The sequence below is a fragment of the Trichosurus vulpecula genome, chromosome 6 (genome assembly GCF_011100635.1).
Source record: "Trichosurus vulpecula isolate mTriVul1 chromosome 6, mTriVul1.pri, whole genome shotgun sequence".
NCBI lineage: Eukaryota > Metazoa > Chordata > Mammalia > Diprotodontia > Phalangeridae > Trichosurus > Trichosurus vulpecula.
In genome coordinates this window covers 158,485,533-158,509,394 of record NC_050578.1, presented here as the reverse complement: position 1 = coordinate 158,509,394, position 23,862 = coordinate 158,485,533, and the positions used below count along the sequence as shown (strand labels likewise).

Here is a 23,862-nt window from a genome sequence, read left to right as displayed (position 1 = left end):
TTTTGTGGTAAATCAATATATTTATGGCTTCAGTTACTTTTAGTTCTATGCTTATGCTACAGTGTACCACTTTTTGTTCTTTGCCCACCATTTCTGTTCATTAAAGTTATCTAAATAAGTGCTTAGTCACATGAATTTTGATATTTTAAGAAAATGTATGACCTCCCAGCTAATGCTTTAAGAAACTGCCCTTCTTTCCCTATCTTTTTTTAACTTCATTTTAGTGTCTACTCCCTTCCTCTCCCCCCTCTCCCGCCCGTTGAGAAAGCAAGAAAAACCAAAACCCATTACAAATGTGTATAATCATATGAAACAAATCCTCACATTAGCCATGTCAAAAAGGAAAAAAAAGATCACAAGAAAAGAAAATATGCTTCAACCTAAATTGGGTCCATTAGCCCTATATGTGGAGGTGGAGAGCATATTTCATTGAGTCCTTTGGAATTTTGGTTGGTCATTGTGTTGATCAATGTTCCTATGCCTTTCAAAGTCGATTATGTTTACAATGTTGTTACTGTATAAATTGTTCTCTCTCATGTTTTTCTCTTCTCCTTAAAGAGCCTCATAGGCTTTTTTTTTAATCATGAAATGGAATTTTCAAGGATGGTCACCAAAGTTCTATGTTAATGGGGCCAACTGTATGTAGGCTTCTCTTGCCTATTTTTCCTCTTTTATTAATAGTGTTCACTCATCATCGTAACATTAGAAGAATGACAGGAAACAAAGATTTTCTAGTTTTCCTTCCTGAAAAAGGACCCTACTACTCTCTGTGTCCTTTGGTGAATCTTCATCCAAAATTACATCCACTAACAGTAGGGATCACCCAAGGCACAGTCCTGGGTCCTCTTTTCTCCATATACTATTGATGATCGCATCAACTCATATGGTTACAATGATCAGTTCTGTGTAGTTGACTATCAGATCCACTTGTCTAGCCCTAGCCTCACTCCTAACCTCCAGTCTTAAATCTCTGATTGCATTCAGACCTGAACTCGTTATCATTTTCCCCAAACCTTTCCCTCTTTCTGTTTACTATTAAGAGTACCACCATCCTCCTAGTCACCTGTGCTTACAACCTAGGTGTCATCTTCAAGTCCTCATTTTCTCACCCCCATATCAATATAGATACTTCACATTATGTTAATGGAAAATTTGAAAAAATCTCTAGAGTAAACACTATCTGTATATATTTCTCAGTTTGTTTCTTAACCAGACTAACAGATATTTGCCATAAGAAGTCTTATAATTTAATTCTGGGGCTAGTAGATATGTCGGTTTCCTAATGTTATTTGGTATGAATGGTGAGGAATCCCAGAGTCCTCTTTAACAGCTTAGGTTGGATAAAGCTACCATTTTTTTATGACCTCTTCAGTTGAATCTGAATTTTTTGGTATCAATAACTGTGTTTTTTTTTAATTTCTAGCATGTATAGAAAATATGATTCAACTAGAATAAAGACTGAAGAAGAAACGTTTTCAAGTAAGAGATGCTTAGAGTGGTTCTATGAATATGCGGGTAGGTGATCTTTTTTGACTTATTGAAATCCAGTCACTTTAAATGTCTCAAAAAAATCTTGTTATCATAAGTGGTTACAAATTTTTTTGTGTGTTTTTAAGGCACATTTTTGAACAGATTAGTGAATGTTCTATTTATATCCAGCAGCGAAGCCCAAGAATTTAAATATTAGGAGGAAAGTGAAAGGATAAAACATATTGGAGAGAAATACTTTAAGCCACTAGGAATCCTATTTTTGAATGCAGATATTAAAGATTATTTGACTTAAGTTATGTAAAGTTAAACATTGTAGCTTTGAACCATAAAGAGTACAGTGATACTCTTTATTTTTTTTATAAAAAAGAAAGTTATATATTTTGAAATATCATTGGCAGAAATTTCTTATTTTAAAATTGCCTTAATATGTATTTTTGAGCTTTATGATTGTGGAAAAGTAACAGTAAAGTTTGTTTAGTTAGACAATATATTTGCACATTGTAACAAAAGGTTGTTGCTTTTGCCCAAATTTTACCATGAAATACCATACTAAACGAAAGTATTTATCAAACTCTTATCACTTTTTATTTTTTAGGAGCCAAAAATGTTTTATTTTCCCTTATCAGACTAATATTTAATTAGGAAGGTAACTGGATAAAATGTAATTCTCTTGCTTTCTTTTTTAGTTGCAAGAAAATATGTTGGTTTTACTAGTAAAAATTAAGCTACAATATTAAGTTGCTCTTGGTAGTGCCATCTGACCTGCTGACATAACCCAAGGACCCCTGGGTATGTCCTTCCATCTTGTAGCTGAAATTTTTCTTACATTTTTTCTTCCCCAGTTAGAGGGTGAGCTTCTTGAAAACAGGTTCTGTTTTACTTTTTCTTTTTGTATCACCAATGCTGAGCACGTAGTAAGCATGTGATGCTTTAAAACTCATTGATATACATTATTTTCTTTTTCCCTTTTGGAAAATCAGTTCTTTGTAGTCATGTCTGGGAGACAGATAAACCAAAAATTAACTTGGAAAGATTCTAAACTGTAGCTTTCTGTAGGGGTTTTTTTGAGTAATCAGATTCCACCTAATATTTCTTATTAATATTTAACTGAATGTAAAGGCTTTAAATGCCCTTTAACTGTTATTTTGAAATTGACTATTTTCTTCTCCAACTCTTTAGACTGTTTATTTTAATTGCTGTTTGTTGTGGGTTTGGGGGAAGACTTCTTAGTGAAATATCTTCATTTTTGTTTATGGTTAAAAGGTGGAAAAAGTTTGTAAATTTTAAAAATTTTGGTTGGCTTTCTCCTCCAAGACGAATTCTCTTATTTGTTGAGGAAGCATTCATTTTATGATAGATGGAATGCTAGGCTGGGAGTTAGAAAGTCCTAGTTTCACATGCCATCTGCTATACCTACTTATTAGCTGTATGACCGTGGGCAAGTCATTCAACTTCAGAGCCCAAGTTTCCTTCATCTGTAAAATGGGAGTATTGATACCTGCGATACTTCATAAGATTGTTGTAAGCCTCAAATAAGGATAGATACGTAAAATGCTCTGCGAACTTTAAAACATTATATAAATGACAGTTGTTATTAGTATCGTTAGTTGCTTGCTTTAAACCAAATACTTCTCTGGTTGCATAATTTAATCTCTCTCAGCCTCAGTTTCCTTATCTTAGAATTGGGGATAACAGTTGCACTATATACCTTGAAGGATTTTTGTGGGGGAAAAACACTGTAAACTTTATTAAAGTACTATAAAAATCTGAGGAGGTGATTTCTATGCCCCTGCGTCAAAAAGATAAGGTTAAATTTTTCCAGTTCTATTTAAAAAGAAAATTACGTTCCATTCACAAAAATTTTAAGAGATTAAGAGACCTAAAGAAATAAACTTCAGCTATCTGGGAAGTTTGATTGCAGAATTCTTTTATTTTCTTGGTATTTTGAAAATTTGTGACAGTATGAACTTTTTGGTTTAAAGCAAGCAACTAACGATACTAATAACAATAGCATTTCTATATTGCTTTAAAAACATTTGCAAAGCATTTTCCATATGTTAACTCTACAAATGCACACATATGTCAGCAACTGAAGGAAAAATTATGATGAGATTATAGTTTTGGATAGCAAATGAAAATTCTGAAGAAAATTGCCAAATAGAATTTCAGTGGTATACTTTACGTTTCTTAAATGTAGAAAAAATCAGTGTGATGAACAAGTTTGTGTGTGACTTTATAGCTTTACTATAGTCTAGATACAGAATTTTATATAAATTACAGTGGGTTTCTTGTAGTGAATGTTACTTTCAGTTGCTTTAAAGTATTGCTTTTGTCACTTGGCCATTCACAGTTGGATTATTTTAAAATGACCTAATCTCACCATTGGTGGTGCTCAGAAATCTTAAAGATTGATCTCCAAGAGATAACGTCTTCCCCAAAGTGGACACGGCCAGTTGGTGGCAGAGCTAGGTGCCACAAATTCCTGACTCCTGGGCTAGGACTCATTTCATTTGACCGTATTATACCTCCTTCTGCTATTTTTGGTGTGTTATTGTTGGCTAGCAAAAAAAAAAAATAGTATCCTAAGTAGGAGGTGGAAAAAATTGTTTTTATAATCACATTCTCTTTAGTAGCTAAACTCCTTTCTATCAGTGATTACATCTCACTAATCTCATGATTACTAAGGCCATCAATAAAAGGTAATAGATATAAAAGATTTTAATTTTAGCCCTTCACGGACATGTAATTCTTTTGATGGTTAGAAAAAAAAATTTGAAAACCAACTTTTTTATGTATTCTTTGCTGACTGTGTCATGGAACCCATAAAAATGCTGCTGTATATAAAATTAATGCAAAAAGAAGGAAAATTTAGAGCTTTAGGTTTTTAAATAGCTTTAAAATTAAGTACTGTTAACTATAGATAGAATTTAGGCAGCCTCAACTGTACATGTGCCTTACGTCCAGTGCTTGAAGAACATTGTGGTAAATTGTCTTTAAACATGTAGGAAGAAACCTGGGCCTTGAAAATAGGATAGTGTAAATTCTGGAGTATTTCTGATTATACTGTGAAAATTGATTCATTACTACTGCTAGAAACAATTTATAGTTTAAAAAAAGTGGAATTTTCATGTACAGTAAGCATCTTTGTAATATGAGACTTTAAAGAAACCAGCAAGTACACATAGTTGAATTTAATTTAAAGGTTAATGTAAAAATTCCTTTTTATTACAGGGACTGATGATGTTGTAGGTCCTGAAGGCATGGAGAAATTTTGCGAAGACATTGGAGTAGAACCAGAAAATGTAAGTTGAAGCTTTTTCAAATATCTATGAAAGCTTTAACAGAGAACAGTCCGATCTCTGTCATTCAACTTGTGTGAAATCTCTTGGAATCTACAATTGAGAGACTCCTAGAAAATCTGGAGGGGCAGAGAGTAGAAAAGGCTTTTTATTCACGCTTTGAGTTTTCGTGCTTTAAGGTTTCTTAATTTTTTGATTTGTGACAAATTTTAAAACTGATAACCCTTGAAGCTTTGGACATTGATGCCTTCAAATAGAAGTGGCTGTAGGATCCTTGTTTGATTTCATATCACATTGTTTTGTATTCTTTATCTAGGGCTTCTCTCTTATAAATTCTCTTCTGTCTTAATTGTTTTGGTGTAGTAGGAAGTTCCTTCGTAGGCATACACAGTGTACGTATATAAGGCTTGGTGATTTTTTTTATTTTTTGCTTGGTGAATCTAAATGAGTCAATGGAACTCTGAATTGCCCATATTATTGGAAAAAAATACCCTTCTAGTCTTGCATTTTGACCCGGAAAATGAGACGTTAACTGTTACCTAGTACAAACTTCTCATTTTATAGATGAAGAAATCAAGGCCCAGAGAGACGGTGATTTGAATTAGATCACATAACTACTTAAATAGCAGAACCAGGTTTTTAACCCTGGTCTTCTGACTCCATATCCAGTGTTCTTTCTGTTATTATCCTTGGTATATTTTTCTTGTTCTTGTGCTTTAAATCTATTGTACTGTTGCTCACTTAGCAGTGACCAAAAATTAATAGCATTAGTTAAATTTCTTCAAGATAATCTATCATGAAGCAAATTTTTCAAGTTTAGCTTGGCCAATATCTAATACTCCTTGTCTTGTAGTCTGTATGATATTCAAGTTAAAACAAATTTTAAAAGTGTCGTTCACTGACTCCTATTTAATATCTTCTTGAATATTTCATTATTACAAAAGCTTATGGTGCAGGATGTAGCAACTAGTTTTAGGTGTTTAAAAAATGATAATAAGAGTAAGTTAACTTCTGTGCACTGTATAATGTACTGTTTAATATCAAGACTGGTTTTTCAACAATATAAGAATTATTCTAGGACTTTTAATGACCATTTTCAAAACTTTGAACAAGATAGTTTCCAGAACACCACCACGCTTAACATACATCCATTTAAATTTAATACAAAAGTCTCTTTCTCCTTGATGTAAAATTCAGAAGACCTTAAGGGTCTAGGCATCTCAGTAGGAGATAATTTCATATTCAATGCTATTTTATTTTCAACAACTTTTGGAGGAGAAGTTGGAACATTTTTTTCTTCATTTAAATATTTTACCTTTTGTTCAAATGGAAGTACTATTAAACAAAGCAAAAAAACCCCAACAAAACCAAACCCCAACCATCTTTGCAAGCTCAGCCATTTTATCAGTCACCTGTATTCAAGACGACGCACTTTGGAGGGCTAGGATTTGAAGACTTTTGGATTATGACACCAAATATGCTTATCCTTCCTTTGTATCATGTTGCTTCTCTGAACACCTAGATTGCTTCTCTGTAGTGTTACTTCGATTTCTCATCTGTAAATCAAGGAGAGTGGAGGAAATGATCCAAAGTACATTCTGTCTCTGAATCTTTTTCTCCACCCCTCCCCAGTAGAAAAAAAATAGATATGTGTACGTATATATGTATTTTTTTTCTTCTAAAATTTTTATCTCTTTAATACTTTCTTAGGGTGGAAATACTAATCCGTTTTTCAGTTTCCTACCCTCTTAGCATTTCTCAATTCTTGGTTTCATGTCTTTTCTATCTTAGAAAATATGACAGTCAGATTTCCTCAAGCCTTGTGAATTGTGATACTTAGAAAATTAGGTATAAATTTAGTTAAATTAAGGGTAACTGTTATTCCCCCCCCCCAAATTTTTCTTGAAATCAGGAGTTTACTGTGTCTAATTGAACTTTCCAATTCTAAACTTTTATTTAAGCATATTCTCTTCTTTCAGCAACAACATTTTATTGATGACTTTTGTTTTTACAGTACAGCCATTCTCTCTTTCCCCATCAAATCCTCCTTTATGGAAAAGAAAAAGAATTAAACAAAAACGTCTAACACAGAAATCTTGTTTTGGCAGTGTGTATAGTATGTATTGTATGTAACACTATAGTGTACAATATGCACTGTCATAGTTCCAGAAATTTTGAGAGCTGAAGGGACCTCAACACACATCTAATCCAAACCCATTCGTGAAGGGCATCCCTATTATGACATATCTCAGAAGTAGTAGGCCAGCCTCTCTTTTAACATCTTTTTGAGGATGGAGAGGGAACCCACCAACACCTTTTTCAATTTCCCCATTCCACTTTTGAACAGCTCTATCAGGGAGTTTTTCTTGACATTAAGCCTAAATTGGCATCTTTGTAACATGTTCTTGGTTCTGCCCTGGAGCTAGGTAGAACAAATCTAATCCTTCCTCCATGTGACAGCTCTTTAAATATTTGACATTCATTTATTATGTCCTCCCAGAGTCTTATTTTCTTTTTTGTATTTATTTAGTATTTAATTTTTCCCTAGTTACTTGTAAAAACAATTTTTTAAATTTGTTTTTAAAACCTTTAGTTCCAAATTCTCTCCTTTCCTCCCTCCTCACTGCCCCCCCACCCCCATTGAGAAGGCAAGCAATTTCATATGGGCTATACATATGTAGTCATGCAAAATATCCATAATAGTCATGTTGTGAAAGAAAACAGACCAAAAAAAAATCTCAAGAAAAATAAAGAAAATGGAAAAAAAAAACCAGAGTTGCTTCAATCTATATTCAGATACCATCAGTTCTTTCTCTGGGGATGGATAGCATTTTTCATTCTAATGTCATGGATCATTGTGTTGCTGAGAATAGCTAAGTCATTCACAGCTGATCATCCTACAATATTGCCGTTACTTTGTACTCATTACATTTCACTTTGCATCAACCCATGTAAGTCTTTCTAGGTTTTTCTGAGAGCATCCTGCTTATTATTTCTTAGAGTACAATAGTATTCCATCACAATTACGTACCACAACTTATTCAGCCATTCCCCAATGATATGTATCCCCTCAATTTCCAATTCTTTACCCCTAGAAAAGAGCTGCTATAAATATTTTTGTACATGTAGGTCCTTTTCCTTTTTGTTTTTTCTCTCTTTGGGGATGTAGACCTAGTTAGTGGTATTGCTATGTCAGAGGGTACGCATGATTTTATAGCCCTTTGAGCATAGTTCCAAATTGTTCTATAGAATGGTTTAATCATCCACAACTCCAACAACAGCACATTAATGTCTCATTTTTCCCACATCCCCTCCAACATTTGTCAGTTACCTTTTCTGTCCTTTATCTAATGTAATAGTCATGAGGTAGTGCCTCAGAATTGCTTTAACTTGCATTTTTCCGATCAATAGTGAGTTATAATATTTTTTCATATGGCTATAGATAACTTTAATTATTTCATCTGAAAACTGATTATATCTTTTGATCATTTATCAATTGGGGAATGGCTCTTATTTTTGTAACTTGACAAAGTTCTCTATATGTTAGAGAAATGAGGCCTCTATCAGAGAAACTGGGCTTTAAAATTTTTTTTCACAGTTATAATTGCTAACTGTATTTCCCTCCATCCTATTCCTCTTACCCACATGTATTCTGTTTTCTCTCTCTTTTCACCCTGTCCCTCCTCAAAAGTGTTTTACTTCTGATTACACCTTCCACTAATCTGCCCTCCTTTATATCACTCCCCCCCCATCCTCTTCCCCTTCTATTTTCCTGTAGGGTAATAATAGATTTCTATAGCCCATTGCCTATGTATCTTATTTCCCTGTTACATGTAAAAACAGTTTTGAAAATTTGTGTTTTAAAATTTTGAGTTCCAAATTCTCACTCTTCCCCCACCCACACTTATTAAAAAGGCAAGCAATCTGATATAGGTTATACATGTGTAGTCATGCAAAACACTTCCATAATAGTCATGTTGTGAAAGACTAACTCTATTTCCCTCCATCCTATCTTGCCCCCTATGTATTCTGTTCTCTTTTTTCACCCTGTCCCTCCTCAGAAGTGTTTGCTTCTGATTTCCCCCTCCCCCAAACTGCCCTCTCTTCTGTTACCCCCCCCCCCCATTTATCCCCTTCCCCCCTACTTTCCTGTAGGATAAGATAGGTTACCATACCCAATTGAGTGTGTATGTTATTCCCTCCCCAAGCCAATTCTGATGAGAATAAGGTTCATTCCCTTTCACCTCCCCCCTTCCCCTCCACTGTAAAAGTGTTTTCTTGCCTCTTTTATGTGAGATAATTTACCCCTTTCTACCTCTTCCTTTCACCTCCTCCCAGTACATTCCTCTCTAACTTTATTTTTTAGATATCATTCCTTCATATTTAACTCACTCTGTGTCCTCTGTCTATACATATAATCCCTCCAACTATCCTAATAATGAGAAAGGTCTAATGAGTTACAAATGTCATCTTTTCATGTAGTAATGTAAACAGTTCAACTTTAATAAGTCCGTTATGATTTCTATTTCCTCTTTACCTTTTTATGCTTCTCTTGAGTCTTATATTTGAAAGTCATATTTTCTATTTAGCTCTGGTCTTTTCTCAAGAATGCATTAAATTCTTCTATGTCATTGAATATCCATTTGCCCCCTCATTGATTACACTCAGTTTTGCTGGGTAGATGTTTCTTGGTTTTAATCCTAGCTCCTTTGATCTCTGGAATATCATATTCCAAGCCCTCCTATCCTTTAATGTAGAAGCTGCTAAATCTTGTGTTATCCTGATTGTATTTCCACAATACTTAAATTTTTTCTTTCTCACTACTTGCAATATTTTTTCCTTAACCTGGGAACTCTAGGATTTGGCTATAATATTCCTGGGAGTTTTCATTTTGTGATCTCTTTTAGGAGGTGATTGTTGGATTCTTTCAATTTCTATTTTCCTCTCTGATTCTAGAATATCAGGGCAATTTTCCTTGATAATTTCTTGACAGGTGAAATCTAGGCTCTTTTTTTGATCATGGCTCTCAGGTAGTCCAATAATTTTTAAATGATCTCTCCTGAATCTATTTTCTATTTTCCAGGTCATTTGTTTATCCAGTGAGATATTTCACATTGTCTTCTATATTTTCACTCTTTTGTTTTGTAATTTCTTGATTTCTCGTAGAGTCCATTTGCTCCATTCTAATTTTTAAGGAATTATTTTCTTCAGTGAGCTTTTGGACCTCCTTTGCCATTTGGCCAGTTCTGCTTTTTGAGGCATTCTCCTCATTGGCTTTTGGGACCTCTTCTGCCATTTGGTCTAGTTTGGTTTTTAAGGTGTTACTTTCTTTGGTATTTTGGGGGTCTCCTTTAGCAAGCTGTTGACTCATTTTTCATGATTTTCTGGCATCACTCTCATCTCTTTTCCCAATTTTTCCTCTACTTCTCTTACTTGCTTTTCAAAATCCTTTTTGAATTCTCCCATGGCCTGAGACCAATTCATCATTTTCTCAGGGGCTTTGGATGTAGGAGTTTTGACTCTGTTGTCTTCCTCTGAACGTATGTTTTGATCTTCCTTGTCACCAAAGTAAGTTTCTATAGTCTGAAGTTTTTTTCCACTGTTTGCTCATTTTCCCAACCTGTTACTTGACTTTTTAACTCTTTGTTAAGGTAGGGCTCTGCTTCCACTGTGGAGGGGTGTACTGTCCCAAGCTTCAGGGATTTTGTGCAGCTGTTTTCAGAGATACTTCTAGGGATCTGTAAGTTTTCAGTTCTCCCAAGGTGGTATGATCTAAGGAGAGGTGTTTATTCCTGTGCTGTGGTCAGTGAGTGACCATAAGCACTCTTTTCTGCCCTGGAACTGTGAGCAGAGTTCCCTCTCCACTCCTGCCACAAGCTCTGCTAAGCTAGTGTTCCTTGCCCCAGCATTGCAACCGAGATCCAAATATAGGCAAAGCCACAGAATCCTGTCTCAGTGCCAGCAAAGAGATTCCTATAATCTCCTTCTAACCAGTTGTTAGATCCCCTTACTGTCTGTGGGCTGAGAGCTCTGGAAGCAGCTACTCTTGCTGCCGCTGGGTCCCCACCACCTCTGATTCAGTCACTCCTAAGGCCTGCTTTTGGTTTTCTGGGGCCAGGGTGAGGCTGTGCTCATCTCTCACCCAGGTCTGACAGACCTTTCCTACTGACCTTCTAAGTTGTCTTTGGCATTTGTGGGTTGAGTAGTCTGGAAACCGCCACAGCTGCCAGTGATTCCCCTGAGGCCTGCTCTGGGTTTGCTGGGGCCCAGTTGTGCTGGCATGGTCTGTGCTGGACTGCACTCCTCTCTCAAATTGGTGCAACAGACCTTTCCTATTGAACTTCCAGGTTGTCTTAGGCTGGAAATTTGTTTCACTCTGTCTTTTTGTGGGTTTTATTGCTGTAGAATTTGTTTAGAGTCATTTTTAAAGGTATTTGAAGGTGTTTGGGGGAAAGCTCTGGCGATTCCCTGCCTTCACTCTGCCATCTTGGCTCCGCCCTGTGAATCTTATTTTCTCCAGAGTAAACATCCTCAGTTCTTTCATCTGATTCTCATAGGACTGAAGGCCATCATTGAATTGGGCTATTACCTCCCTAATTCTGGAACCTAACTTCCTCTTTTTGTAGTTCAAGATCACATCAGCTTTTTTGGCCACCACATTATACTGTGACTCTCATTGTATTTGCATACCATTAATACTTCCAGATTTTTTCAGAACAGCTGCTTTCTAGTCATGCTTCCTCCATCTTACTGCTTTTGAAATTTATTTTTTGTACCAAATGCAAGACTTTACATTTGTTCCTAGTGAATTTTATTTTGTTTAGATTCAGCGCCATATGTTAGATTGTCAAGGATTTTGACTGCCTTTCGGTGTGTCAGCTATCCCTCTCAGCTTTGTGTTATCTGCAAATTTGATGAACATACCACCTATGCCTTTTTCCAAGTCATTGATAAAAAAGGTTAAGCTGTCCAGAGACAAACACAGATCCCTGGGATACTACTTCCTAGAGAACTTCTACCATGTTGATATTGAACCATTAACAACTACTCCTAGTTCAAATATCCAACTAGTTGATATCTATCTCGTTACCTTATTGTCTATTCATATTTCTCCATAAACATAGTAAGGGATAACTTTATCATAAGCTTTGCTAAAACCTAGGTAAACTATATCCATACTATTTCTCTCATTTACTAGTTTTAAAAGTCTTGTCAAAAATGGAAATAAAGATAGTCTGATATAACCCGATCTTGAGGAAGCTGTGCCAGCTTTTTGTAGTCACCGCTTCCATAGATATTTACCAAATTTTTTTAATGACCAGTTCTAGAGTTTTCTGGGGACTCAAAATCAAACTCACTGGTCTTTAGTTTGGTCTATCCCTTTTTTAAAAGTCAGAACAGTATTTGCCTTTCTACAATCTTCTTGTAACCCTTTGGCTTACTGTGATCTTTCAGATATCGCTGAGAGTGTAAGTCACTTGGGTTAGGTGATTTAAATCTGTCAAGGGCAACTAAATGCTTTCTTACTTTTTCCTTATCTTGGGTATCAACTCCACTTTCGTCATTTTATTTTGTCATCTCCAGCAAAAGGGTTATTCCCACTTACCACCCCAACAACTGGTCTGGGACAAGTCCTGCTAGGGATGTGGTTACTTCTGGGACCTGAATCAAGCACTACTTCCCTGTGATTGAAAAACATCAAAAATGTTTGCAGCGTTCCACACTCACAAAAGTACTGCTATTTCTTTAAAGGGTGGGTGGGGGAGGAGGGGAGAGTTGTCTTTTTATACCTCTTCTTTAGAACCATCCTTGTTCTTCATAATTTTGCACCATTTACTTTTGATTGTTTTGTGGTTCTTTTCAATTATATTATTGTAGTCCTTGCTTAGATTGTTTTCTAGGTTCTGCTTACCTGTGTCGGTTCATGTAACTCTTTCCATGCTTCTTTCTGTTTATTATAATGGCAAAGATGACAAATAATCATCAGTAATCAATGTTAGAGAGATTGTGGGAAGATAGGCACACTAGTGCATTTTTGGTAGAATTGTGAATTAGTATAACTATTTTGGAAAGCAGTTAGCGTTTATTGAACACTGGGCTATTGAGTTCTGTTGTTTCTTATTCTTCCTTATCTAATTTGTTCCATTGATTTACTTCTTCATTTTTTAACCAGTAAAAAATGGTTATGCTTTATAATGTAGTTTGAGGTCTGGAAATGCTATTCCTCATTCATTCCTCTTCTTTTTCGTTGTTTCCTTTGATATACTAGATTGATTTTTATTTTTTAGTAGAGGATTTAAAATGTACATTAACTTCGATATGTTGTCATTTTTATAACATTGGCATAATGTAGCAATAAGCACTGATGATTTCCCCTGGGCATTTAAGTTCTTTATTTCTTTCAGGAGCGCTTATAATTGAATCTGTATGAATGTTTTGTGTGCTTTGATATGTTGATGATTTTGGTACCTGTTGATCCTACGTGCTGCATCACCATAGGCAATATGACTGGACTGTAGGAGGGGAATAATATGTGAAAAGTCTAGAAGATAGGATGAGACCAAGTTGAGAAGAACTTTAAATGCCACAGAGGAGCTTTTTACATTTGGTTCTAGACGTAATGGGTAGTCCCTAGAGTCCATTGAATGGAGAGTGTGAGAAGTATGATTTACTCTCATGGTCAGACATATGCCTTAGATACACCACTATTGTCTGTGTAGACAGCAGGAAAAACAAATAAGAAATTATTGCAGTAGTCAAGGCAAAGGCCTGTCCTAGGTAGAGGCGCAGAAGGCGGAGAGAAGGGGATGATTCAAGAGATGGTGTAGAGATAGAAATGACAGGATTTTGTAACTGATTGAATAAGTGGGATGGGTGACAGTGAGGAGTTGAGGATGGCATTGTATGCCCGGCTGACTAGTATGGTGATTCCTTTGTCAGTAATAGGGAAGTTCAAAAGAAATGTGGGTTTTGGAGGTGAAATAATGAATTCTGCTTTGGATATGTTGCCTGTGAGATATGCTTTTTAGAGAATACTCAGTCAAGGATACTGAGTAGTCCCTTGGTATTATGGAATTGGCTATCTCAGGAGTCAGCGTAGGCCTAATACATAGACCTGAGATGATGAATAACCCTATAGGGAATAATGAGGTTACCAAGTGAGAGAGATCAGAGAAAAAAAGAGACGGGGACCCAGGCCAGAAACTTGGGCATGCTCGTAGGCACCAGGGAACAAACTGGTGAGTGGGAGAGATGGACATTAGAGAGGGAGTGCAGGGACATGATGGAAGGAAGTGTAGTTTTTCTGGAAAAGAGGGAAGGGAATGGGAGTGCACACATATGAAGTGGGGATGACTGAGGAGAAGTGCTGTCTTTTCATCAGATACTAGAATACACTTAAAGGAGGAGATAATGAGTTATGATGTTAAGGGTTTGAGAGAGGGGGTGGTGAAAGGCCTTCATTTTCTTGGTAAAGCCTGAGTCAAGACCCACCACGGAGAGCATCCGGAGAGAGATTGGTATATGAGGTTTGATGAGAGAAGAGATAGCTGCTGTGGGGAGTGGGAAGTAAGGAAGGAGTAAGAGAATCGATTGTTTTGTTGCAGTGATGGCCCAGTTGAGATGAGAGAGCATAAATTTGTAGTGGACCCAGACAGCGTAGGGTGTGAGATTTCTCCCAGTTCTGTCCAGGAACAGAAGTAGTCGCTTTATGCACGAACAGGAGCAGAGGAAGTAGTTAGTGGGAGTAATCCCTGGGTTAGGGTTTATCAAAGCATGAATGGCAATAAGACAAGGGAGTATGGGAGTTGAGAGTAGAAAATAGTGTAGACTTAAAGTGGTTCACCCAGGAGGTCAGAATTAGAAAGTGGAATGTGTATTGGAGCAGAGGAGATGGCCTGGGAAAGAACTGAGTGGTAGAGGGTTTTGAGGTCACAGTAAAAACAAGAGTGGGTTTAAATGTTTAAGGTTTGCAAAGTGCTGTGTGTGTGTGTGTGTGTGTGTATGTATGTGTTATTTCCATTGGTTCCTTTTACCAGTTCCCATGAGGAAGATACTGTGGGTATTTCTCCATTTTATAGATGAGAACTGTGAGATTCAGTGGTTCATTGATTTGTATATGCTTATATAGTGAGTAAGTATAGATGGTAGGATTTGAACCTAAGTTTTTCTGACTCTAAATCCAACACCCAATCCATTACACTATGAAGCTGTAGTAGTGAATGAGATTGCCTGGGGGAGAGAGTAGAGAAAGAAAAGGGCCAATGACTAGGCTACGTGAGCTATCCACACTAGGAGTAGGAAGATCAACTACTGAAGGAGAGTGAGGCATGAGAAAATGATTTGAGAAAATGCAGTAGTTGGTTTATGTGTATTTACAGATAGAGTCTATTTCTAACTCATTTTATGATTTTATAAATTATTTATCTGTCTCTCTATATCTTCTGTCTTATCCAGTGAAATTTTTCTCCCACCACTGTTGTTTTGGTCTGATTCAGTATTGTCTTCCCTTTATTTCAAGAGCTGCACAATCCTGATGCAGACTATACCATTCATTCCCCACCAGAGTTTGCACAGGCATAATGTTTTTCTACACCTGTGCACTAAAAATCATGTTTCAGTGATGCTTTAAGTTTAGGTATTATCCTGTTATCCACACTTATGTCTGTTGCCTAAACTCATACTGAACTCCCTACCACTTCAGGGTTACTATTCTTTCAGTTATGATCTGGTGTAATTAAGCTTTTTTTGTTGGTTGTCTTGGAACTCAGCCATTATTTTTAATATTGTCTTCAAGACAAAATATACTGAATTCTAGACAGCTAACTTAGAAATGAACTATAGAATATAACCTGTTCATAAATTGAGAATTATCTGTATTCTTTCATAGGTACCTAAAACACAGCTTTTAAAATGCTTGTGTTTAATGTGGTTGGTAATGCTTCTGGGGTTAGTAAGGACGGGTTTATCCTAAAATAGCCATAGTTGCACTATAATTTATTTTTTTTTAATTTTAGCATTGTATTTTCTTATTTTTGACCAAACACAATAAAGAGTATTTCCATATGTGTGTGTGTGTGTGTACACGCGCGCACAAACACACATATACACAGAATGAAACTGTGAATCTCCATTTTATACTGCTTTTAAGAATGTATATTGTAAAATTCCAATATTAATTTAAAAACTGTACTCTTGTCTGACCTTTCTGAGTTTACTTCACTTTTTTATGCGTTAAAAAGTTTTTTTCAGTAGCTTTACTTTTTTAAGCATCAGTATAGCTAACTCTACTCCAAATTAAAAAACTGAAGGAAGAAAACAACAACCTTGTAACAAATAGACATAGTCAAGTAAAATGAATCCACACAGTGACCATGTCCAAAAATATATGGCTCCCTCTGCACCTTGAGTCCATCACCTCTTAGGAGGGGGATAACATGTCTCATCATAGTCTTTTGGAGATGTGGTTAGTCATTGTATTGATCATTGTTATTAAATCTTTCAGAGTTGTTTTTCTTTGTAGTTTTATTGTATTTGTTACAAATTGTTCTGGTTCTCTTCAGTTCATACAAGATTCTTTGCAATCATCTCTTGTCATTTTTTATATTACAATAATATACCAAAATTTATTCAATCAATCTCTAGTTGATGGATACTCCCTTAAATTCTAGGGGGTGGGTTTTTTGGTCCATTCCCCCCCCCCCCCCGCCCCCAATATCCCCTTCAGAATCAGGAAGTTTATTTTGCATACAACTATTTCCTCTCTGGTATCATCTTCCCTCTTAGTTTACTTTGTTGAGTTGGATATAGTTTGTGTGTGTGTGTGTGTGTGTGTGTGTGTGTGTGTGTGTGTGTGGTTTTCAGTACTCCATTGTCTAGTTGGGATAAGAATGAGGCTTATCTGATTCGTATTCTTTTCTCCCTTCCTCCATGTTTTTATGCTGTTCTTCTCACTCCTTGGGACACTAGTGTATTTCTTTTTTTTCCCCTTCGCTTTCCTCAGAAGAGAAGCAATCTAACCCCAAGACCTCAGTTTTTCTTATTTAACCCCCTCAATTCTTTGAAGACATTAAATTTCTGAAGGGAGACCTCTTTGTTATTGTCTTGGTATTCCAGTCACTCGTATCAGCTTTTCTTTGTAAGTTTTCTTGACTTGTGTCTGAATTTCAAAGTTCACACTGAGCTCTGGTTTTCTTATCAGAAAAGCTTGAAAGTCTTCTTCCATTAAAGGTTCACTTTGTTTCCTTGTCGGTTTGTATTCAGCTTTGCAGGATAAATTATTTTTGGTTGTAAGCTTGTTGTCTTTTGTCTTTTGAAATACTGTATTCCAAGAATTTTTCTTCTTTTTAGCAGAAGTTTCTAAATTTTTTCTGAGCTGTGTTTTTTGGTATTTGAACACTTCTTTCTGGATGCCCACAGTGTTTTTTATTTGGATTTTACCTATGATATTCCTGGGGCTTTTGCTTCTGGTCTTTCCTTCAGAAAGTTCTTTCAGTCTTCACTGGGCAGTTTCATTTTATGATAGCTTAAATATTGGTCAGGCTTTTCTTTTTTTAAATCATGATTTTCAGGGAGTCCAGTGATGTTTAATTTATCTCTCCTTGTACTGTTTTCTAGGTCAATTATATTAAATGTCTTATTTTTTTCTATTTTCCAATCATTTGATTTTGTTCTAATATTCCTTGTTGTCTCATGGAGTCATTGATTTCTCTTTGTCCTATTCAAGTTTTTAGGGAGTCAGATATTATGTAATGTTTACCTCTTTCTCTTCTTTCATTTATTCTCCTTACATTTTTTTCCTCCAGAGCTTTTATTTCATTTCTTAAATCTCTTGCTTCATTTTTTCTAGGTATTCATGTGTAGTCCTTGTGGAATATTAATTTATTTTTGTTTTGAATGGAAAGTTATTAGGGAGTTGCTTTTCCCTTCTTTTGGGTACTCTTTTAAAGTACAGTAATTTTTGACATTAGTCTGCATCTCTTTGGTTTGTTCATATCTCTAGCTTTAATTCTTGAATTGGGGCATTGTGCAAAGGCCAGGCTCTGTCCCTTAATGTACTTTGGAAGGAGGTGGTCATTCCTGATTGGTCTTACCCTGGGTCAGTTGGGTTCTTGCATTAGCTTCCTCCTAGGGTTAGGCCCTCCTGAATCTCTTAAGATTTAGGGGTCTTCAGGGCCCCTTTTGAAGTCCCACAATAGGATGCTGCAGACCTTGGAACCCTAGAGCGTACTGGTTGAAAACATGCTACATTCCTGCTGGGAACTGATCACTTTCATTCACTGGAACTTCCAAGGTCCGCATTGTAGGCTTTTGCAATTACTGTTAGCTTTCTTGGGAGTTCTCTCTTCTTGCTGCCTCTGGACAGAGAATTCTTTAGGCTACATGTGTCTCTGGACTGTCTCTGGTTGTACTGGAAGGCTACAAGCTTCTTTACGGGTCTTGGTTTTCCTAGTGGCCCCCTTTCATACTGCTGGATTTCTTTTTTTTTTTTAAATTTAAATTTATTTATTTAACATATTTGGTTTTCAGCATTGATTTTCACAACAGTTTGAATTACAAATTTTCTCCCCATTTCTACCCTCCCCCCCCCACTCCAAGATGGCTTATATTCTGGTTGCCCTGTTCCCCAGTCAGCCCTCCCCTCTACCACCCCCCTCCCCTCTCATCCCCTTTTCCCTTCCTTTCTTGTACGGCAGGATAAATTTCTATGCCCCATTGCCTGTGTATCTTATTTTTTAGTTGCATACAAAAACTTTTTTTGTTTTTGAACATCTGATTTTAAAACTTTGAGTTCCAAATTCTCTCCCCTCTTCCCTTCCCACCCACCCTCCCTAAGAAGTCGAGCAATTCAACCTAGGCCACACATGTATCATTATGTATAACCCTTCCACAATACTCATGTTGTGAAAGGCTAACTACATTTTGCTCCTTCCCAACACATCCCACTTTACTGAATTTTCTCCCTTGACCCTGTCCCCTTTCCAAAGTGTTTGTTTTGATTACCTCCACCCCCATCTGCCCTCCCCTCCATCATCCCCCCCCTTTTATTTTATTTTATCTTCCTCCCTCTTTCCTGTGGGGTAAGATACCCAACTGAGTATGTATGGTATTCCCCCTCAGGCCAAATCTGATGAGAGCAAGGTTCACTCATTCCCCCCTCACCTGCCTTCTCCCCTCCTCCCACAGAACTGCTTCCTCTTGCCACCTTTATGCGAGATAATCCACCCCATTCTCTCTCTCCCTATCTCCCTCTCTCAGTATGTTGCTCCCTCATCCCTTAATTTCATTTTATTTCCTTTAGATATCTTCCCTTCATCTTCAACTCACCCTGTGTCTGCTCTCTCTCTTTTACATATATATATATATACACACACACACACACACACACACATATAAAAACACACACATATATATATATATACACATACATACACATACATACGTATACACCTAGATATATACATACATACACATTCACATATATATGCATATTCCCTTCAACTACCCTAATACTAAGGTCTCATGAATCATACATGTTATCTTTCCATGTAGGAATGTAAACAAAACAGTTCAACTTTAGTAAGTCCCTTGCAATTTCTTTTTCTTGATTACCTTTGCATGCTTCTCTTGATTCTTGTGTTTGAAAGTCAAATTTTCTATTCAGGTCTGGTCTTTTCACTGAGAAAGCTTGAAAGTCCTCTATTTTATTGAAAATCCATATTTTGCCTTGGAGCATGATACTCAGTTTTGCTGGGTAGGTGATTCTAGGTTTTAATCCTAGCTCTATTGACCTCTGGAATATTGCATTCCAAGCCCTTCAATCTCTTAATGTAGAAGCTGCCAGATCTTGGGTTATTCTGATTGGGTTTCTACAATACTCAAATTGTTTCTTTCTGGCTGCTTGCAGTATTTTCTCCTTGATCTGGGAGCTCGTGGAATTTGGCGACAATATTCCTAGGAGATTTCTTTTTGGGATCTATTTGAGGAGGCGATCGATGGATTCTTTCAATTTCTATTTTGCCCTGTGGCTCTAGAATATCAGGGCAGTTCTCCTTGATAATTTCCTGAAAGATGGTATCTAGGCTCTTTTTTTGATCATGGCTTTCAGGTAGTCCAATAATTTTTAAATTATCTCTCCTGGATCTATTTTCCAGGTCAGTGGTTTTTCCAAGGAGATATTTCACATTGTCTTCCATTTTTTCATTCCTTTGGTTCTGTTTTATAATATCCTGATTTCTCATAAAGTCACTAGCTTCCACTTGCTCCAATCTAATTTTTAAAATAGTATTTTCTTCAGTGGTCTTTTGGACCTCCTTTTCCATTTGGCTAATTCTGCCTTTCAAGGCATTCTTCTCCTCATTGGCTTTTTGGAGCTCTTTTGCCATTTGAGTTAGTCTGTTTTTTAAGGTGTTGTTTTCTTCAGCGTATTTTTCAGTATTTTTTGGGTCTCCTTTAGCAAGTCATTGACTTGTTTTTCATGGTTTTCTCACATCCTTCTCATTTCTCTTCCCAATTTTTCCTCTACTTCTCTCATTTGCTTTTCCAAATCCTTTTTGAGTTCTTCTATGGCCTGGGACCAGTTCATGTTTTTCTTGGAGGCTTTTGTTGTAGGCTCTATGACTTTGTTGTCTTCTTTAGGCTGTATGTTTTGGTCTTCTTTGTCACCAAAGAAAGAATCCAAAGTCTGAGACTGAATCTGGGCGCGTTTTCGCTGCCTGGCCATATTCCCAACCAACTAACTTGACCCTTGAGTTTTTCAGTGGGGTATGACTGCTTGTAGACTAATGAGTTCTAGGTTCCACGTTTGGGGGGGAGGTGCCAGCTCTGTCAGACCCACACTACTCCTTCCCCAAGAACCCCCAGTCCAGACTGGGCTTAGATCTTCAGCAGGCTGTTACACTCCTGCTCTGATCCGCCACTTAATTCCTCCCACCAGGTGGGCCTGGAGCTGGAAGCAACAACAGCTGTAGCTGCCCCACCTCCGCTGCCCCCGGGGCTGGAAGCCGAATCGCAAACTCCTTCCACTCCTGCAGCTTTTCCCACTAACCTTCTCTGCAGTCTTTGGTGTTTGTGGGTCGAGGGGTCTGGTAACTGCCGCAGCTCACATATTCAGGGCGCTAGGGCCCCCTCCGCCCGGCTTCTGGTCTGGATGGTCCACACCACTCAGGCTGGGCTCTGCTCCACTCCGTTCCCAGCTCCCAGCTCCGTGTGGAATAGACCTCACCCAGAGACCATTCAGGCTGTCCTGGGCTGGAGCCCTGCTTCCCTCTGCTGTTTTGTGGCTTCTGCCGTTCTAGAATTGGTTCAGAGCCATTTTTTATAGGTTTTTGGAGGGACTCGGTTATGGAGCTCAATCTAGTCCCTGCTTACTAGCCACCATCTTGGCTCCGCCCCTCAGAGGCACCACTGCTGGATTTCTTGATCTTTATTTGGCTCAACATGAATTTCACGCTCTTGCTGGAATTGCTGTGTGGAGCTGGGCAAGCCCGCCACCTCCATTCAGGCAGCCATCTTAGCCTTTTTTGTTAAAAGTTGCTATGTTCATTTTTCGGTGGTCCCATAAATGGAAGGATTTGGCAAAGAGTATTTTAGAAACTAAATTCCAAAGATTCATTGCCTTACAACTGTGTTTTGTTCTTTTTTTAAACAGGTGGTCATGCTTGTACTAGCTTGGAAATTGGATGCACAGAACATGGGTTATTTTACATTACAGGAATGGTTAAAAGGAATGACATCGCTGCAGTAAGTCTTTTTATTTTATTTTAGTGAACAGTTACCTAAATTCAGTATGTATATGTACACACTTGTGTGTGTAAATTTTGTTTCTGCTTTGGGGAGTTTACTAAGTTACATTTCAAGTAATGTACCTTAACATCTAACATTCTGAATGTTGAGTAGTAGAGGTTCAGTGAACAATTGGGAATTTTCACAAAACTACAAAGTTATAGGGCATCTTGGTGGCCCTGTTAGTACAAAGAATACATGAACATGAAACCCTTCTATAACAAGTGACTGTATGGTATCCATTTGAAAACCCACAATAATGGAGGGAACCTATCACCTCTCAAGGCAGCCCATTGGAATTTCAACTCACTTAAGTAGGAGGTTTCTCCTTACATGGAGCCAAAATCTGGCTCTGCAACTTTCACATCTTTCTCCTAGTTTTCCTCTCTGAGACCAACCAGAACTGTTTACATGACATTCTTGAAGACACAAAAAGACTTAAGGTAGCTGTTATGCATCCCTTGCTCCCCTCTGTCCAGGCAAAACATCATTTGATGCTTCAACTCATCCTTCTTTGGAAGACTCTTTCATCCCCTCACCAGCCTGGTGGGCTTCCTGAATGTATTCCAGTTTGTTTATATCCTTCCTAAAATATGGTACCTTTAGCTAAACCCATTTGTCCGGAGGTGGTATGGCTGTCCTACCCCAGGGCTGTCCAACCTTAGGTTATCTTAGGGCCGCATTAAAATAAAATAATTATTTGAGGGCCGCACCCAGAATAAAAAATACTAACAGAAAGTGGGGGAACCGCACGTCATCAGTATGACAGGTGAAGGCGCGAAGCGCAAAAGCAAATACAAAACAACAAAGTGACAGCACAACAGTATAAAGGTAGGTGCATACTGACTAGTCTGCATCGTACAGATAGAATGCATCCCGCAGATCAATTGAAAATTCCGTGCTGTATGTTCCATCCGTAATACTGCTTAAAAACACCAAAGAAAATGAACATCAACGAGATTATTTATTAGTGATGGAATTAAAAATTCCAATATGCATTCCATGCAAATTATTACTTTATTTTTTCACTCATGAAAATTAAAACCCACAGGCGGGCTGCATAAAATCGCACTGCGGGCCGCATTTTGGACAGCCCTGACCTACGCTGCTCTAGAAACTATGACTCTCTTCATTCAGTCTATGAGCATGTTAGCTTTTTTGACTTCTCTATCACACTTTAGACTCATATGGAACTTGAAATTCACTAAAACGTACTTTTGAATAGTAGTAGGTCTTGGTGATTCAGTAGTGTAGTGATTATTTAATTCCTAACAACTTAGAATGATTTCTGTTTCTCTTCACTTTAATTATGGATTTTATATACACTATATACATACACTCTTTATACTTTTAAAATGAGATTAATAATGGTTTGTTTTTTACTGTATTTAAATAATTTTGAAATTTGTCAGTCATTTAGCACCCAATGTTAGTAGTTCAGTTTATTAAGCACATGCTATGTAGGTAGCACTGGCCTAGGCATTGACCATAGGCATAAATGAAACAGTCCCTGCTATCAAGAAAAATTCGCAATGATTAAAGAGTAAACAAAAGAAATTATCAGAAACCTTTTTTTGGCCACAAAACTTATAACTTAGGCGAAATAGATAAATACTTTAAAAAATATTAACAAAAGAAAAAACTGTTTCAATAACCATATATCAGAAAAAGAAAATGAGCCAATTATAAATGACCTACCAAAGGGAAAAAACTAAACAAACTCCTGGACCAGGATGGATTTAGAAGCGTTTAGAGTTGTTGAAAACATTCATAAAACTTTTAATTCTAATTGCAATAATAGGAAAATAAGTCTCCCTTTCAATCTGTGATACAGCTATGATCTTATATCTAAACCAGGGACAGACACAACAGAGAAATGAATCTATAGACTGGTACCCCAATGAACATTTATACAAGAATTTTAAGTAAAATGTTAGCATGTAAGTTACAGCAAATTAAAAAAGATTATCTGCTATGTCCAGGTTGAGTTGGTAGCAAACATATGCGATTGCTTCAACATAAGGAAGATTATAAATATAATTATACCATGTTAATAATGTAATAAAAACCACATGATTATATCAGTATATACTGAAAAGACTGACAAAATCCCAAACCCATTTCAGTTAAAACCTTGTAAGTATAAGAATGAATACATTTTATCATGATAATATACTATAGCTAAAATCAAGGGTAAGTATTATATATAATGGAGAAAAGTTGAAAATGTTTCTGATTCAATCAAAGGTAAAGCAAAGATGCCTATTATTACCACTCCTATTAACATAGT

The 23,862-nt window shown here is 36.9% G+C and overlaps 1 protein-coding gene across 2 annotated transcripts in view; it reads left to right on the top strand.

Annotated features, from left to right (window-relative positions):
* The window catches only part of DCUN1D4 (defective in cullin neddylation 1 domain containing 4), a 94,714-nt gene that overhangs the window by 42,573 nt on the left and 28,279 nt on the right, over nucleotides 1-23,862 (top strand). For both annotated transcript variants that reach the window (XM_036764110.1, XM_036764109.1), the window contains 3 exons: nucleotides 1,424-1,515; nucleotides 4,723-4,793; nucleotides 21,439-21,530. In XM_036764110.1, coding sequence (XP_036620005.1) covers nucleotides 1,424-1,515; nucleotides 4,723-4,793; nucleotides 21,439-21,530 — 255 coding nt within the window. The remainder of the gene's footprint in view (nucleotides 1-1,423; nucleotides 1,516-4,722; nucleotides 4,794-21,438; nucleotides 21,531-23,862) is intronic.